The 17928-nt window shown below is 27.5% G+C and overlaps 1 protein-coding gene across 1 annotated transcript in view; it reads left to right on the top strand.

Moving 5' to 3' along the window:
• Window positions 1–4784: 4784 nt before the first annotated feature.
• The window catches only part of Phum_PHUM536820 (glutamate receptor, ionotropic kainate 2 precursor, putative), a gene marked incomplete at both ends in the record, with an annotated part of 24644 nt that continues 11500 nt past the window's right edge, over window positions 4785–17928 (top strand). The window contains 6 exons of the mRNA XM_002431532.1: window positions 4785–4809; window positions 5062–5127; window positions 5417–5578; window positions 15153–15272; window positions 15355–15486; window positions 15948–16123. Coding sequence (XP_002431577.1) covers window positions 4785–4809; window positions 5062–5127; window positions 5417–5578; window positions 15153–15272; window positions 15355–15486; window positions 15948–16123 — 681 coding nt within the window. The remainder of the gene's footprint in view (window positions 4810–5061; window positions 5128–5416; window positions 5579–15152; window positions 15273–15354; window positions 15487–15947; window positions 16124–17928) is intronic.

Genomic DNA, 17928 nt, shown 5'->3' with positions numbered 1-17928 from the left:
ATATCACGCGAAACTCGTCGTTAAAAAAAAAATAAAAATGGCTGCCGTACAGGTTTTAAAAATATTTTCAATAAAAATAGTATACGAAAAAGTCAAACTATAAAACAAACAATTCTAAACAGTTTGTTTAAATAAAAAAACAAACAAAACAAACGATGACGAAATATATAAAAAAAAAAAAAATTAAAAATGGCGGCACTTTGGAAAAGTTTACGACGACGAATAATCAAAACACGCACAATACGCACGCACACGCATACTTAACAACGTTTGCACTCGATTCGATTAATTTCGATGGTTTTTATATATCGATACATAAATTAAATTAATTATCGACGTGAAATTCAATTTTAATTGAAAAAACCTTTTTTGTAAAATTATTATTATTATTATTATTATTATTATTATTATTATTATTATTATTATTATTATTATTATTATTATTTCGTGGTCGTCGAATCGTGATTTTAAATTTTAAACTTTCTTTTTCATTTTATAATTTAATTTTTAAGGTTTATTAAAAGGTTTAAGAAAGTTAATGTGCTTTCGTAAATGATAATAATAATAATAATATTTCTTTTCTTTTTTTTCGGGAGGGAGGGGAGGGAAGAGGGGAGAAGATTTCACTCAGTTTTCACTAGTTTTCTTTCTTTCTTTCTTTGTTTAAACATTTTTGTTTGTTTTTAATAATAATATTTGTTTTTAGTTAAAACCTTTAAGGGATTTATTTACGATCGTATTAAAAAGGTTTTGTTGGTAACATTGATCGTTTGCTTAATAAAACAATAAATAAATAAATAAATAAAAGAAATCATAGAGTAAATAAATAAAAGGTAAAATAAAATAAAAAAAATGTTTGAAAATAATTAAGAGATGATAAAAAAAGGACGACGAACAATTCAATTCATTTTTTTTTTTTTTTTTTTTTTTTTTTTTTTTTAAACGAAATCAATTTTGTCGAGATTTTTTTTTTTTTTAACGGGGAAGGAACTAAAACGTTTTTAACAAAAAAAACTCGTTAATGACACGTTCGTTTAAAAAAAAAAATCACTAAAAAAAAATTTTTTTTTCGAGTGGAAAAAACGAATAAAAAAAAAAAGAAAAAAAAGAAATTTAAGTTGACGTGTCATTAACTAAAAACAATATTTATATAATAATAATAATAATAATTTTTCCCGTTTTAAAAACGGAGATTAAAATTGAAAAGGGAATGATGATGATGATGATGATGACAATAATAATAAATTTTTTTTTCGGACGGAAACAATGCAAAAGTATAAAGTGCAAAGGGGAAAAAAAAATTGTGAAGAGAGGGAGGGGGGACGGGAAAGAGGAAAAGAAGGAAGGAAGTGGAAAAGGAAATAGGAGACAAAAAAAATAAAAATTCATTCCACGTCATTCACCTTCGTTTGTTCAAGCTTTATTATTATTATTATTTTTTTTTTTTATTAGCCGAAAAAAAAAATGGAAAAAAAATGAAAAAAAATTTTTTTTTTTACGTCGAATCGTAATAATAATAATAATAATAATAATAATAATAATAATAATAATAATAATAATAATATAAATGATAAAAAAAATTGAAATTCAAAAGGGATGAAAAAATAATAATAAAAATAAAAAACTGACGGGGCAGCAGAAAACACGATTGGAAACGAAAAACATACTAAATAAAATTTAATATTATGAAAATTCCCAAAGTGTAAATTAAGTTTTTTTTCCAGAAAAAAAAGAAAAAAACCGGAAATAAATTTTTTTTTACACGTAGTATTAAAAACGAACGACGCGTAATTTTTTCAAAGATCTCCAAGTCAACTTCCGGTTTTTTCCAGCACGAAATAATATTTTTTTTTTTGTAAAACGAAACCGAATTTTTTTTTTTTTCCTCTCTACATATAAATAATTATTTAGGGAGAAAGGACTTGAAATTTTTTTTTTTTTAAATGGGGAGAAATAAAAAAAACACGTTTTCGAGCCTATTTCCACGCCCCCTTCCTCTCCCCAAAAAGAAAATAATAATAATAAAATTCGAGATATCGAATTATTAAAATCGAAATTTATTTATTTATATTTTTCCATTTTTTTTTTTTACGATTGAAGAAAGTTTGAAAAGGGGAGAAGTGGGAAAAAAGGGGGGAAATTATGGGGAGCCGGGGAAAAAAACCTTTTTTTTAAATTTAAAAAAAAAAAATCGATATTCCGATCGATACAATTTTTTTTTAATTAATTATAAATTAAAATTTATGTACGACTGTGAAATATATTCATAAGGAATAATACTAACTCACTCTGTAAATAATTTATTAAGACGTTTTTTTTTTTTTTATTAGGTTGCTCGTTTCCGGAAACGGATGGAAAACACGTGGAAGTACAAATAATAATAATAATAATAATAATAATAATAATAATAATAATAAAATTTTGTTTTTTAATTTTCTTTAACGGTTTTTATCGAAATCAAAATGATAATAGTAATTAATGCTCAAGAGAATAAAAATTTCATTATTTTTTTTTATTCCTCCCTATCGACCTACCGCCCTTCCCCTCCCCTTCCCCACCGATTCCCCCGCTCCTCCTCTGGTAAATAATTTTTTTCTTTACAACGTGATTTATCCCCCATTCCGTTGTGATTTCACTCATCCCCTTTTAAACTCCTCCTCCTCCTCCTTTACATGATGAGAGAATCTTCGTAGCACCGCCCTCAAATCACCTTTTTCCCCCTTCCCTTTTTATTCCCCTCCCCTTTTCTTATTATTTTCTATTTTTTAAATTCCCCACCTTTTTTTAATGTTTGTTTCTTAATTCTTCCCCTTTATTATAATTTCTTTCTTGATTTTTTTTCTCCGTTCATTTACCCCCACTTTTTACTTCCCCTTTTTTTAAATCACCCTTCTCATCCCCTCCCTTTTATCTTCCTTCTTTGTCTTTTTAAATCGTCACCTTCTCCTTTTTTTTTAATTCTCTCCAGTTTTTTTCTTTATTTTAACTCTCTTCTTTTTTTTTTAAATCTCTTCTCCCACTATTTATCAACCCCTCTTTTCGTCTCTTTTTTTATTATTTACCTCACTCCATTTTCCACTCCTTCGTTTCCCTCCCACACCTCCTCCCACAATTTTTTTTAAACGAATACCATCAGGTGAAGTTTACGTGCGTCGTCAATTTCATTAATATTCTATTAAATTTATTTCATGATGTTTTTTTTCCGCGGGTCTTTTCTCCACGAGGTCCCTGCGTGGTCCCCCCCCCATCGGGGTCTTTAAAATAATTAAAATTTAATATTAAAGTTTCATAAAGACTCGTTTAAATTTTATTTTTGTTGTCGTCATTTTTTTTCCTGCATTCGTTAACAATGCATTTTTATTTCCCCCCCCCTTCCGCCCCAACAACCGCCGACAGTTATTTTTTATTCGCTATATAAATAATACGAAGCGTGTGTTTTGTGTGTAAGCGGGGGGCAAATTCTATCCTCTCGTGGGGGTCTCATTATTTTCATTTTTTATTTATTTTTTTTTTCGTTTTTTAAATCGAAACGAACGACCATTTTTCCCCCCGCTTTAAAAATCACCATTCGTCTCCTCATTTTATCATTTATATATATATTTATTATTATCATCAATGAATGACGAGCGATGAGTGGGGGGGGGACGGAGAGATTATAAAACGAATGAAAAATATTTTCAAATTAATTATTATTATTATTATTATTATTTTAGCGTAAGATAAGTTTTTCATTGTTTTTATTCACGTCGTTTACGACGTGAAAATTCACATTGTAAATTTTTAATTCCCCTTTATTATCATTATTATCATTATTATTATTATTTTTCCTGTCGCTATCTCACACATTAGATTTTCATTGTTTTCATTTTTTTTTTTCTTTTTCAGGGTCCCCCATTTTATTAAATTTAACTCTCTTTTTTTTTTTTCGTCACTTTTGTTCCATCCGATCCTCTTCTCTTCTCCATTTTTTTTTTCTACCGCCACGTCATATTTCATACTTACTTTTTAAGTTTCCTTTTTCGTAATCCTATTTTCACACGTTCCGTTTTATATTTCCATTATAATTTTTTTTCTTTTTTTTTTTTTCTTTTCTTTCATTTTTTTTTTTTGTGATTCTCAAATTTAACTTATGACGGTGAGATGATGATGATGATGATGATAATGATGATGATGATGATTCCGTTATTCCAACGCTTTGAAAAAAAAAAAAATGATTCAAAAGGAAAAGGTGGAATAAAACAGAGAATGGAGGGAGGGAGGAAGGAGGGGAAAAGAGAATGAAAAAGAAAAAAAAGAAATAATAATAATAATAATAATAATAATAATAATAATAATAATAATAATAATAAAATAATAATAATAATAACACTCGGGTTTCCGCGGAACAAAATAAAAAAAATGAGGAAAATCTTTTCATCTTATTTATTATTTATTGTTGTCATATAAACAATTATTTTCATTTTTTTTTTTGGGGGGGGGAGGGATGGAAAAGAAAAATGGCGTCCGATTACTTTATTTTTATTTTATTTTATTTATTTATTCCCGACCATAATCATGATCCCGATAAATAAATTTTAAGGAAAACCGGGAATATGGCGGCGGCGTTAAAACGTTTGTCAGTTTTAATAAAAAAAAAAATTTTCTTTTTGTGCGGTTAATTATACGAACGCATAAATAATTTTGTACGTGAAATAAAAAAAAAGGAAAAAAGGAAAAAGAAAAAAAAAGTTTCCAAACAAATTTTTCCTTTGCCAAAATACAATTGAAATTGAAACGAGTAAAAAATGTTTGGCAAAGGAATCGTACGAGGTGTGGGGGTGGGAGTGGAAGTGGGAGGAGGAAAGAAAAGGAAAGGAAAAAAAAGGAAAATTGATATCTAAATCAATTTTCTAATTTTAAAAGGGCATAAATTTTTTTTTTTAAAACGATTAACGAAAGCAGAAGATAAAAATTTTTTTTTTTTTCCTACAGTTGGTAATGATTGAAATCGTTATTAACAAATAAAAAAAAAATAATTTTTTTTTTTATTAAAACTTTGTAATTAAATTTTTTTTTTAAAAGTGACGAATAAAAAAAAAAAATCCCGAACCGGATACGGAAGTTCCGGAACCTGTCTGTCTATTCGTAGTCAATTAAAAACTCGAAAAAAAAAATTATTAATAATTAAAAAAATTTCCCAGACGGTGATAAAATTATTATTATTATTATTATCATCATTATTTTATAAAAAATATTATTTTATCATAGAGTAAAAAAAAAAAAAAAATTTTTTTCATCTAATTACACGTCATTTTTTTTTTCACTTCGTGATTATTTTTTCTTCACGTTTCGATAGTTTTTCTTTAATTAATTAATTTAAATATAGATGTCTCTAGCGTAGCATAAAAATAATTTTTAAATTTTTTTTTTTTTTTAGGCGCGATATTCACGGAAGATCAAAAGGAAACGAGCACGGAATTGGCATTTAAATACGCAGTTTATAAAATAAATAAAAATAAAAATTTTTTACCTAATACCACGTTGGTTTACGACATACAATACGTGCCACGTGACGATAGTTTTAGAACGTCGAAAAAAGGTAAGAAAAATCAAATTTTTTTTTTTTCAATTCAATTTTTTAATGTCGGATAAATGGGGCGGGAAAAGAGAGAAAGAGAGAGAGAATGGGGGTGCGTGTGTGTGCGTGAGGTGTGAGAGGGATTGGGAAAGGGGAAACACGATTGGAGGAACGGGATAATGAAAATTTTGAAATACGAATTCGTATATAATAAAATTAATAAAATTTACTACGTTGAAAACGTGTGAAATTTGAACGGAGAAAGGAAAAGAGAGAGATAAAGAGAGAGAGAGATAGACGGTAACTTTTACTACATACATATTTATTAAGAGAGAGAGAGATGGAGAAAATTATTCTCTGCCACGTTTTTATTTGAAAACTTTGTTGCTGTACAAAAGAAGTGTTTACAACTTGATTCCGTACGTTCCGTACGTTCCGTGATCCTTTTTACGTTTCATGATGATGATGATGATGATGAGTAAATTTTATTGTTTTGTCCTTTTTTTTCTGTCTTTTGTCTACTCGACTCTATTATCATTCGTCTCTATCTATCTCTCTCGTGATAAATTTTTAATAGAAAAAAATAATAAAAATAAAATTTAAATCGTTCGCCATTTTATTTTTGTTAAACGTTTTCGTTTCCGTTTTGTTCTTAACGTACACATGTACATTTTTTATCTCTCTCTCTCTTTTTCCTTTCTTCTCACTCTTTCTATGTTATTCTTTGTCTCTCTTCTTTATTATTTTCTCTCTCTCTCATTATTTTCTTTTATTCTTTTCTTACTTTTTCTCTTTTCCTCTCTCCTCTTTTTTTTCTTTCAATCAATCTCTCTTTCTCTCTCTTTTATTCTTTATCTTTTTCTCTATCATTCCCTCTTTGTCTTTTTTACCCTTTCTCTCTCTCTTTTTGTTTTCCTTACACTTTCTTTATCATTTTTTCTGTCTCTCATGACTCATCAATTTTCTTCTTTTTTTTTCTTCTTTGTTTCTGTCTTTCTATTTTTCCCTCTCTCTCTCTCTTTCTTTCTATTTCTTTCTCTCCCACCATGCCTCCATTTTTTTTCTTTCTCACTCTCTGTCTCTCTCTCTCTCTTTTTCTATTCGTTTTTAATTTTTTTCCACTTAAATCCGATTTAAATAATAATTTTAAAATCGTTTCGACATGTAAAAAAAACGGAAATACATAATTTATGTGTTTATTCGGCGTTAATCATAACCGGAAGTAGAATTTTTCTTTAACTTATCAATTTGATGTTCTTGTTTATTTTAAATCTACCACCACGTTAAAATTTTTTATTAATTTTAATTTAGAATTTTTTTTTTTTTTTTTTTTTTATTCTCGAATATTCTCAAATCCGATTTTCGTTTTAATTAACGTTTTTCCCCCTTCTCCCTACCCTCCTTTCTCCCCGGAAGAGGAAAAGAATCGACGGATATTGGATAAATTTTTATTTTTATTTTTTTTACATTTTCTCATAATCGAACGTTTAAATTAAAAAATTTTTGACTCTGATACACGCATACCAACATAAAGTAAAAAAAAACAAATTCCCGTACGGGAAGTAACCGAGGATGAGGAGGAGGAAGAGGGGAGATATGGGAGGGATGAGAGGGGGAGACAACATAAAAATAAAAAAACCTTTTGATGATTTTTTTCTTTTTTTCTTTCATGGAAAAATAAATCATATCACGAAAATTTTATTTTATTTTCTGGTTCCACGATTTTTTTTTATTTATTTATTCATTTATATTTATAAATATTTACATTTTTCTCTCTGTCTCTGTCTCTCTCTCTCTCTCTCTCTCTCTCTCTCTCTCTCATTTCACGAAATGTCATTGTAAAGAAAACAAATGAAATGTTTTTTTTTTTTTTTTTTTGCAAAAAAAAAAAAGAGAAAAAAAAGGAAGGAGAAAAAAAAATTATGCAATTTATATTTCATATTCTTCTTCTTGTTAGTTTTACTTTTTTTAAAAATATTTTTTAACCCACGAAAAAGGAAAAAGAGAGAGAGAGAGATAGTAAAAAAAAAGAAAAGGAAAATGCGTGAGGAAAGGCGTCGAAATAAAATTTAAAAACTTTTTTTTTATCCATAAACTTTTTTTTTTTTTTTGTGTAAAACGTTAAAAAACTTTAAAAATTGTTTCGTTGATGATTTTTTGACATGGAAATTTCAATTGAAAATCTTACGGTTAAATAATTTTATTGAATGCACATAAAAAAAAAATTTTTTTTTCAAATGTTGGCACTCTTTTTTTCCATTTTTTTTTTTTTTTAATTTTTTACGATTTGATGATTTTTATTGGTGAAAATTTTTTTTCTGCTTTTGTTTCGTTTTCTGTTTTTTAAATAAATTTCTGAACAAAATTGAAAGGTGACGTTTTAATGGAACGGTGGTGGTAAGTTGATGACGATGATGGTGATGATGATGATGAAGATATAAATGATGATGATAATGATGTAGGTGGCGGTGGCGGTGATGATGATGACGATGGTGTTGGTGACGACGATGATGATGATAATGGAGTAAATGATGACGATTATAACGATGACGATTATAATGATAATGACGACGATGGTGATGATGGTGATACTGATGATGATGTGAGTGGCGGTGGCTGTGATGCTCATGAGGATGACGATGACGATGATGATGGTGTTGACTATGATGATGAAGGTGCAAAAGAAGACAATGATGATGATGATAATGACGATTATGATGAAGGTGTAATTCATGATGATGATGATGAAGGTGTAAATGATGATGATGATGATGATGATAATGTAGAAGATGTAAATAATGATGATGATAATTATAGTGGCATGCCGTCATCAATTCTCTTTCTATCCCGAAGTGACTCCCATCGGGTTTAACACGAGAACAAAACAAAAATTCAACCATAACAATTCCCGTTCTTCCTGTTAACCCGAACCAATTCCTGAACCTATTTACTCCACAGGTATCCTCACTATATATTACACTGGTATCCTGTTCACACTGAGCACTCTCACAAATCCTCCCTAAAGTCCAGTTCAGGAATAACCTGGACTCAAAAATACTAACGAGAATTGATATCTCAGTTTAAATACTCAACACCCCGACATTCAATTATTAATCCCTAAGGATAAAAACCTGGAATAAATTTTCTTTTTTTTTAACAATAATAATGATAATAATTATAAGGATAAAAAAACAAACAAACAAACAAGCAGAGGGAAAAAAAAGAAATTCGGTTGTTTACAAAAAAAAAGAAATTCCGATTCGTTTATTTATAGTCTATAACGAAAATCTATATACTTTAATGATGATAATAGTAATGATAATAATGATAATAAAACATTCGTTAAAATATTTTTTCTTCATTTAGCTTATATAAAAAAAAAAAAAAGAAAAATTTATCGTTTTTTAAAGGTATGTGAAAAACAAACAATAATAAATGTTCACAATAAAATTAATTTATTGCAAATACCGAATTTTTATTGGTTAATAAATTTTTCTCTTTTTTTCCAACGTTGCCATTTTTATTTTTAAAAAAAGGATTGATAAATACATATGTTCTTATTAATTTATTTATTTACATATAAGTCCATAATATATGTATTTAAAAAAATGTTTTTAATTTTTTTCTCCAGTAAAAAAAAAAAAAAAATACGTCGACTGGAGGAATTCATCATCTTAAATAAAATCGATAAAGTAAAAGAAGAAAAAGAAGAAGAGGAGGAAAGAATGGCCTTAGGATAAAATTTGGTTTTGAAATTAAGTTGTTGGGAAAATGAAAAAAAAATGAGGGGAGGGAGAAAAGAGAGGGGAGGGGAGAATGGATGGAAAATTCCGGATGAAATTTACGATAGGGAAACGTTATAAAAACGAGTTTAAAAAAAAAAATGGCGAAGGAGAAGTTAATGGTGGTGGTGGTGGTGGTGGTAGTGGTGAAAATGAGAGTTACATTTACAAAAAGAAAAAGTTCTTTTCTGAAGAAAAACCTTTTTTTTTTTTTCAGAAAGAAAAGAAAAGAAAATTTTCTTTTTCTTTTCATTCCTTCGGGGTGTTTAAATTAAAAAAAAAAAATTCTCATTGTAAAAAAGGTGTCTGTAGAAAAAAAAAAAAAATTTTCTTTTGTTTAATCCTTTCTTCCCCTACCCACCCCTCCCCTTCACCTTCCTCCGCCCCCCTCCGAAAGAAAAGCAGAAAAAAAGAAAATATCTATTTTATTCAGACGAATATCAATTAATTAATAATTTTACGCATTTAAATAATTTTTTTTTCCTGGAATTTTTTTGGAGAAAAAAAAATTGGTTACCTCCACGGTAAAAAAAAAACATTCGAATTGATGATAATAATAATAACAAAATTTCTCCAGTGATTCAAAGGAAAAAAAAGTTAAAAGGAAGAAAAGGAAAAAAAGATTATTTTTGTATTTTTTTTATTTTTCGTCCATTGAATCCAAAATTTTGTGACGTCATAAAAGAAAATCTTTTTTATTATTTATCCGAGAAAATTATCCTCGGCAGTCAATTCTTTTATTTCTTATTATCACTATTATCATTGTCGTCGTTGTTTTCGTCGTCGTCGTCGTGGCAATAGACAAATTTTATTTATTTTATTTTTAAATTAAATTAAAATTTTTTATCAAACCGATTTTTTTACAATTTCGTGAATTTTTTTTTTTTTAATAATATTTCGGCGTGGGGTGGAAGTATATAAACAAATTTTGACAAACAACAAACAACAACAACAACAACAAACATAAACAATTTACCAAAAAAAAAAAAAAAATTTAAAAGACGGTTTAAAATACATCCTATAAAATATACCTTTTAGTTTTAGTTTTTATTTTCCTTTTTTTCCCTTTTTCCTTTTTTTTTTTTCTTTCGATTCCTTTTATTTCAATAAAATATATATAAAAGGAAAGTGAAAACTTTTTTTCCCCTCTCTCTCTCTCTCTTTCCTTTCCTTCCTTTTTTCTTTTTTTTTTCACACGAAAAAATACCGTTAAAACTTTTACTTGTAAATGCTTAATGGAGTGTAAATATTTTCTTTTTTTTTTTTTTTTTTTTTTTTCCTAACAATCATTTCACTATATTTGTGCGGCGGACTTATTTCTATTTTTATTATTATTATTATCATCATTATTATTATCGTCGGTTTTTTTTTTTTTTTTACAATTGAAATCGTCGTTCATTTTCCGGGAATTTTAAACCCAAATGTTCCGGATGAATGTATGTATTAACTTAACGTTATGTTTTTTATATGAAATGATTTTATTATTATTATATTATTATGGACTCGTAGAAATTTCCAGCATTCGTTCCAGGATTTACAGGAGAAAAATGCTAGAGAGCCGTGAACACACAAATAAAAAATTTTCTTCGAATTCGCGTTCGGTGTGTGAGTTGAACAGCAGCTTCCGGTAACTTTATCTTATTTAATTTTATTTCCCCCATCTTAAAACGTTTCGATTTATGTTTCGGGAATCTACGATGATATCCGGTTTGTCAACTGTCACGTTTCCGGTTTTCTTTCCATAAAAAATTATCCACGGATCACGATTGTACCCTCCATTTTTCCGTTCCGTAATTAAACAATCCAATTTACCAACCAACCGAATATTAAATGATAACAATCATCATTATTATTATTATCATTATCATTGGTTAATCCGGGGTAAACATTTTAAAATTAATAATAATAATAATAATAATAATAACAAAACATGACCGTTTTTATTGTTTGCTGCTGCCGTCGTAGTCGTCATCGACGCCGTCGCCGCCGCCATACTTAATACTCTTTTAATTTTATCCAAATATTTTATTTAATCCGTTTTTTTTTTTTTTTTGTATTGAGATTATCCCGTTCGGATTAAAGTTTTTAATCCAATAAAAAAAATAAAATAGGGGCTTTTTCTTTTTTTGTTAATCCTTCCTTAATCGCATTTTTATGTTTTTTTTCGCGTAACCGAACAACGTAAAAAAAAAAAAACAAATCGAATTTCGATGACGTCACTTTATTAATTAACGATGATGATGATGATGATTTAAATGATGATATCGATGATGATAATAATGGTGGGAATGATGATGACGATCATGATAAAGAAAATGACGAAGATGATGATGATGGTGGTGGTGATGATGATGGTGGGGATGATAAAGATGTTCTTGATGATGATGATGATAATGTAGGAGGTGGTGATGGTGATGGTGATGATGATGATGATACTGATAAGAAAATTACACGGATTCAATTATCTTTCCTTCAGAAAGTAAAAATTTTTTCTTTTGACTCCAAAAACAAGTTTTAATCCTTTTTCTTTTCTTCTGCTTTTCTTTTTTGTTCGTCAGTCATTTTTTTTTTTAAAAAGGAAAATTTTAAAGTTTTTAAATCCTGGATAATCTGAATTTAAAATTATTTAGTTTACTGGAGAAAATTTTTAAAAAGAAACTTTAAAAAAAAAAAAAAGACAAAAAGGATAAAAAAAAGAAAGAAATTAAAACGATAAAAGAAAGTAATAATAATAATAATGATAATTCCTCGTTGTTGTTATTATTATTATTATTACCATTGTTGTTGTTGTTTTTGTTAATGTAATAACGTTTAAATAAAAAAAATTTTCTAACGGGATTTGTTTTCTTGTTTGTTTGTTTGTTTGTTTTTTTTTTTGTCTTGAAATTTTATCATTCATCGTCACCGCCTTTAAAAAAAAAGTTTTTTTTTGTCGTGGCAAATAAAAAAAACATAAAAATTTATTTTATTTATTACAAGAAAGAGAGAAAAAAAAGTTGTTCGGGTGGGGGGGAGGGGAATTTTTTTTTATTCGTCACTTTGTAAACTTTTTTGTCAGTTTACAAAAATAAAAAAAAAATTTTTTGAAGTTTTTTATTTTTTATAAAATTTAAATAACGACGACCTTTCATTTATATAAACCTTTCTTTCTTGCCTTCTCTCTCTCTCTCTCTCTCTCTCTCTCTCTCTCTCTCTCTCTCTCTATCAAAAACAAGAATAAAATTCGAATATAAAATATTTCAATTTTTTTTATGAATTCCAGACAATAACAATCGAGGACAATTTTTTTTTTTTTTTTTAAATAATTATTTTAATTTTATTTCTGTCATTTGTACAAAAAAAAAAGAAAACTTTCAACAACAGAAGTTTAAATAAGAAAATTTTCCGACAAAAAAAATTTAAATTTAATTATAATTTATTTTCCTTTCGAAAAAAAAAAACCCAAAAAATGTTACAAAATTATTATTATTATTTAAATCTGACGGTTTTATTTTTATTCCCGTAGTCCTTACTCCTCCTCCTTTTTTTGGCCTTTCCTTCGTTACTCCCCTCCCCCTCTAAAAAATCTAATCAACAATAATAAATAATAATAATAAAATCGAAAATAATTTGTTTTTTTAATTTTAAAACGTTAAAAAGAATTTTATAGGAAACATTGTAAGAAGAAGTAAGGGAAAATTTTTAGGCGTGGAAGGAGACAAGGAAAATGTTTTTCATCAACGAGAATCTGACAAACGTTAGGAAAACTTTTTGTAAAAAAAAAAAAAAAAAAAAACCAATTACATTTATGCATGTGCCATTTTTATGTAAAAATTACAAAATTAAAAAAAAAAAAAAGAAAATTCAAAAGAGAGAGAGAGAAAGAGAAAGATTTAATTTCAGTTCCTGACAGGTGCAAAAGTTAATAATATTATTTTTTTTATTTTTAAAAAAAATATTGAAAGGAAAACGGGGAAGAAGAAAAGAAAAGAAAAAGGTTGAAGTAAACAAAAAATAATAATAAAATTAAAACGTTTTCATTAAAGGATCGAAAACGGTTCGTTAATCGATTGATAGATGGATATAATAGACACAATTGAATGAGAGATGAATGAAAAAGAGGGGAAGTGAGTGAGGGGGAGGAGGAGGTAAAGTATTAATAAAAAAAAGGGAGGAGAAGTTAAACTAAAGAGGGAGAAGATTAAAAATAATTAATGGGAAGGGGAAAAAAATAAGAATGAAAAAAAAATAAAATAAAAGAGGAGGGGAAAATTAAATTATTGTAAAAAAAAAGGAGGATGAAAATGGGCGGGGAAAAAAGGGGAGGAAATCGTGTAAATAAAAAAATTTATTTACGTAATAATAATCATCTTTTTTCCAGAGTGTAATATAAACATATACGCACTCGCGTAAATCAAAAGTTATCAGTTTAAATAACATTTCATGGAATTCCAGGAAAATTCCAGTACGGTTTTTTTTCCATTCGAGTAATAATAATAATAATAATATTCGAATAATAATTCATTGGGTTTTTTAAAATGACTTACTTAGTAAAAAATTTTTTTAATAAAATAAAAAGAAGAAAAAGAAGGGGTACGAAGAAGTCGGGTTCCAGCGGCAAAAAAAAACTGGAAAAAAAATCTGGATAAAAAAAAACATGAGTAAATAAATGAAAAAAAAAAAAAAAGTTAATAAAATTCTCGTAGACGTAATAAAAACACTAAAAAAAAAAAATCGTCGGTCGAATGTCATGTCGAGTAAAAATGAAACTCGTCGCTGGAACACAAAGTTCCAGTAAAATAATTTTTGTACATGGCAGTCGGGACGAGTAAAGTTTTATCTTTAACATGTCCATCATTTTTTCCATTTTTTCCAGTTTTTTTTTAAAATTTTAATATTATTTTTTAAGTTTAGTCGTTGATAAAAAAAAAATTCGTTCCAGAGCGCGCGAAAAACTTTTAATTTATTAAGTAGTAAATGAAATTATTTTTTTTAAACAATTACGATACTTTCTTTTCTTCCTTTTCCGGTTATGTTATTTAAACTTGTCCCTCCTCCTCCCCCCATTTTTAAATTTTGAATTTCGACCCCCATTTTTAAGAAAAAAATTTACGAAAAAATTAATTAGATTAAACGATGATATTTTTTCTCAATATGTTTTTCCAACCCATCGCCTCCCACCTCCACCTATTTTTGTTTTTTTTTTGACCAATCAAAATTTAGGAAATTTTTCTTAAACGATAAGTGGGAGGGGCTTATAATTTTTAAAAAATTTTTCCACGTGGAATAATAAACAAAAAAAAAATAAAAAATTTTTCCTTACGTGAATTAGATCACGTCCTTCGTAAATTTACACAACAGTTTTTTTTTGCTGTTGCTGTAGCTCTTTTCAATTTTTTTCTCCTCCCCCCTTTCCCCTCCTTACGTTTTTTTTTCTCAAAACTCCTGTCGTCGAACGTTTTTGTTAATAAGATTCCCGTTTTTGCTTTATCTCCTTTTATCTTTTTTTTTTTTTTAGTTCTCTTCCTTTCGTTTTTTTTTTTTTTTTGTATCGAAAAAGCACAAACACGTTTTTTTGATTTCTCTCTTTCTCTCTCTCTCTTTTTCTTTCCCTCCGACTTTTCATTAAGTTAAAAAAAAAAAAAATATGGCGGAACGACTTCAAGACTCTTTCAATTAACTTATATTCATTTTACTTAAATGTTAATAATAAAAATTGAGTAAAAAAAAAAAAACTTTTTCCTTCCTTCCCTTCGTCTGTCCGCCATTTTTTTTTTTAATTTCTTATTCGTCAAAATCTGTAACTGACGTTTTAAATTTTTTTTTTTTTTAAGCTTGTCGCCAACTTGAAAACGGAATTCAAGCAATTTTCGGACCGACTGACCCACTTTTAGGTGCTCACATTCAATCCATATGCGAAGCATTAGATGTTCCACACATGGAAGCGAGACTCGGTAATTTATTAATTTATTTTTAAACAATTATTTATTATCATTATTATTATTATTATTATTATTACGTAATGTATATTTACAGATTTCGAACCGTTTTTAAAAGAATTTTCAATTAATTTACATCCGAGTCAACAACATTTAAATAAAGCATTTCAAGATTTAATGATTTTTTTAAATTGGACCAAAGTTGCCATTATTTACGAAGAAGATTACGGTGAGTTATCATCATCATCATCATCATTATTATTATTTCAATTAATTTTCCGTTCGAAAAACGTGATTTCCGGTTTTGACGAAAATCATTTCAATAATTAATATTATTTTAATATCGGAATTTCGAGAATATTAAAAAAAAAAAAAAAAAAAGGAATTCGAACGGTTGGAATTTCAATTAAATAATAATAATAATAATAATAATTTTTATTCATTGTTATAGATTTTCGATAAATCGAACGATTTATCGAAACGATTAAATGAATTCCGAACTGTTTACGTTCGTCGGTCGGTTTTTTCAATCATCTTTCGCACGTTCGTTCGTTCGTTTTTAATAAACATTTTGCCCGAAAAAATAATTTTTTTTTAAAATGGCGCGAACCGGATGTTTCGGTTTGTTTTTTTTTTTGGTTCCGGTTTTTTTTTTTTTTTTTAATTTGAATTTTTTTTTTTTTTTTTTAGGATTGTTTAAACTTCAGGATTTAGTGAAATCACCGCCGAATTCAAAAATGGAAATGTATATAAGACAAGCTAATCCCACGACATATCGTCACGTATTAAAAGAGATACGACAAAAGGAAATATATAAATTATTGGTGGATACGAATCCCGTTCACACAAACGTATTTTTCAGAGCCGTGAGTTTTTCTTTCTTTTTACGGTTGTTTCTGTTTTCCTTCCTTTAAAAACTTTATAATTTCCGGTTTTCCTAATAAAACGTCATCATCATCAACATCTTTTCTCTCTGTCTTTCTCTTTTTTTTCGTGAAAATTTTTTATTTAATATTTAAATTTTTATCGAAAACCGTTAGGAAAAACCTTATTATTATTATCATCACCCGTATTCGTTTTAAATTTAAAAAAAAAAAAAAACAAAATCGTGGAAGCGTAAAAAAATTTTTTTTTTTTTTTTTTTAACTCGACGCGAAAAAAAAATAATGATAATAATAATAATAATAAATCTTAAGCTCGGTTCGTTTGTTTTTAATTGACGTGTAACTAGACATACGAACGACGTGATAATTATAACAATTAATTAAAAACGGATAAAACGTTGATAATAATAATTTTTTTCCACGAGAATAATAAAATATTAAATGTTTAATTGTAGAAAAAAAAAAAAAAAAGAGAAAATTTCAAAACCGGAAATCGATAATTTAGTGAAATAATAATAATAATAATAATGAGAGTTATTTATTTTTTTCTGCTACAAAAAAAAAAAAAGAAAAAAATTATTTAAAAATAAACTTTAATTAATTTAAAAAAAAAAAAAAAATGTTTTTCATCGAGTATTAATTATAAATATATTTTTTTGATGTACGATAACAATCGACAAACCCAACAAAAACAAAAACAAACAAACAAAAATACGAAACGTGTTTATAATGAGAACGAGGAAAAAGTCGGAAAAATTTTTGTTCCGGCGGAAGAATAAATAAAAAAAAAAAAAAGGAAAAAAAGATACACAAAACGGAATTCGATGTTTAAAAAAAAAAACGGTTGGCAGACTTGGAATTGACGACAATTGAAAAACAAGGGTGGCAGGACAGCCTCTGTCATTCGCAGATTAGTTAAAAATTTTTTGGGTATTTAAAAAAAATTTAATATAAATTAAATAAATAAATACGACGACGACGTGGAAAAAACAACAACAACGACAATATTTCGTGTCTCTAAAATTATTTTTTCGGTTTATTTATTTTTTTTGTTATGTTTTTCCCACTGTTTCTTTTTTTTTTTTTGCAAAATGGCGACAAAATAAAAATCATAAACGTGAATAATTTTAAATTTGATTGTTTTTTTTTTTTGTTTGTATTATTTTCACTCTGTTGGCGTATATTTTATTTTTACGGATAAATAATTTTTGGAGACAGAAAAAGAATCGAAGAGAGAGAAAGGGGGGAGTGGGTGGGGAAGAAAGAGAAAGAAAGGAAGTGTGAAAGAGAGAGAGAGAGAGTAGAGAAAATGTTACCGAAAGAGGAAAAGTGAGAGGTAGAGAAACAGGAAAAGAAAGGAGTAGAGAGAGAGGTGAAGGAGAAAGAGAAAGAAAAGAATAGAAAAAGGAAGAGAGAGAGGAGGAAAGGAGAAAGAGAAAAAAAGGAAATATGAAAGAGGAAGAGAAAGAGAGGGGGAAAAGGAACAGAGTGAAAGGAAGTATGAAAGAGAGAGAAAAGTTAGATGTGAAAATGTTAAGTGAAAGAAAAAGAACGAGAGGTACAGAAACAGGAAAAGAAAGGAAGAGAGAAAGGGGAGGAAGGGGAATGTGAAAAAAGAAAATTGAGAGAGGGAAAGGGGGAGAGATAAATTTTTAATTTATTTCTTTTTGTAAGTCGGATACGAATTTATGTTAGCAATCCTGAAACGTGGCGGGAAAAAAAATCACGTGATTTCTTTTACACATTCAAAACCGTCTGATTTTTATTATTTCCCTCTCTCTCTCTCT

This window comes from Pediculus humanus, genomic scaffold (genome assembly GCF_000006295.1).
Source record: "Pediculus humanus corporis 1103172108289 genomic scaffold, whole genome shotgun sequence".
In the NCBI taxonomy this organism is placed as follows: domain Eukaryota; kingdom Metazoa; phylum Arthropoda; class Insecta; order Psocodea; family Pediculidae; genus Pediculus; species Pediculus humanus.
Note: the sequence above shows the minus strand (reverse complement) of the source record. Positions and strands in the feature narration are given on the sequence as shown.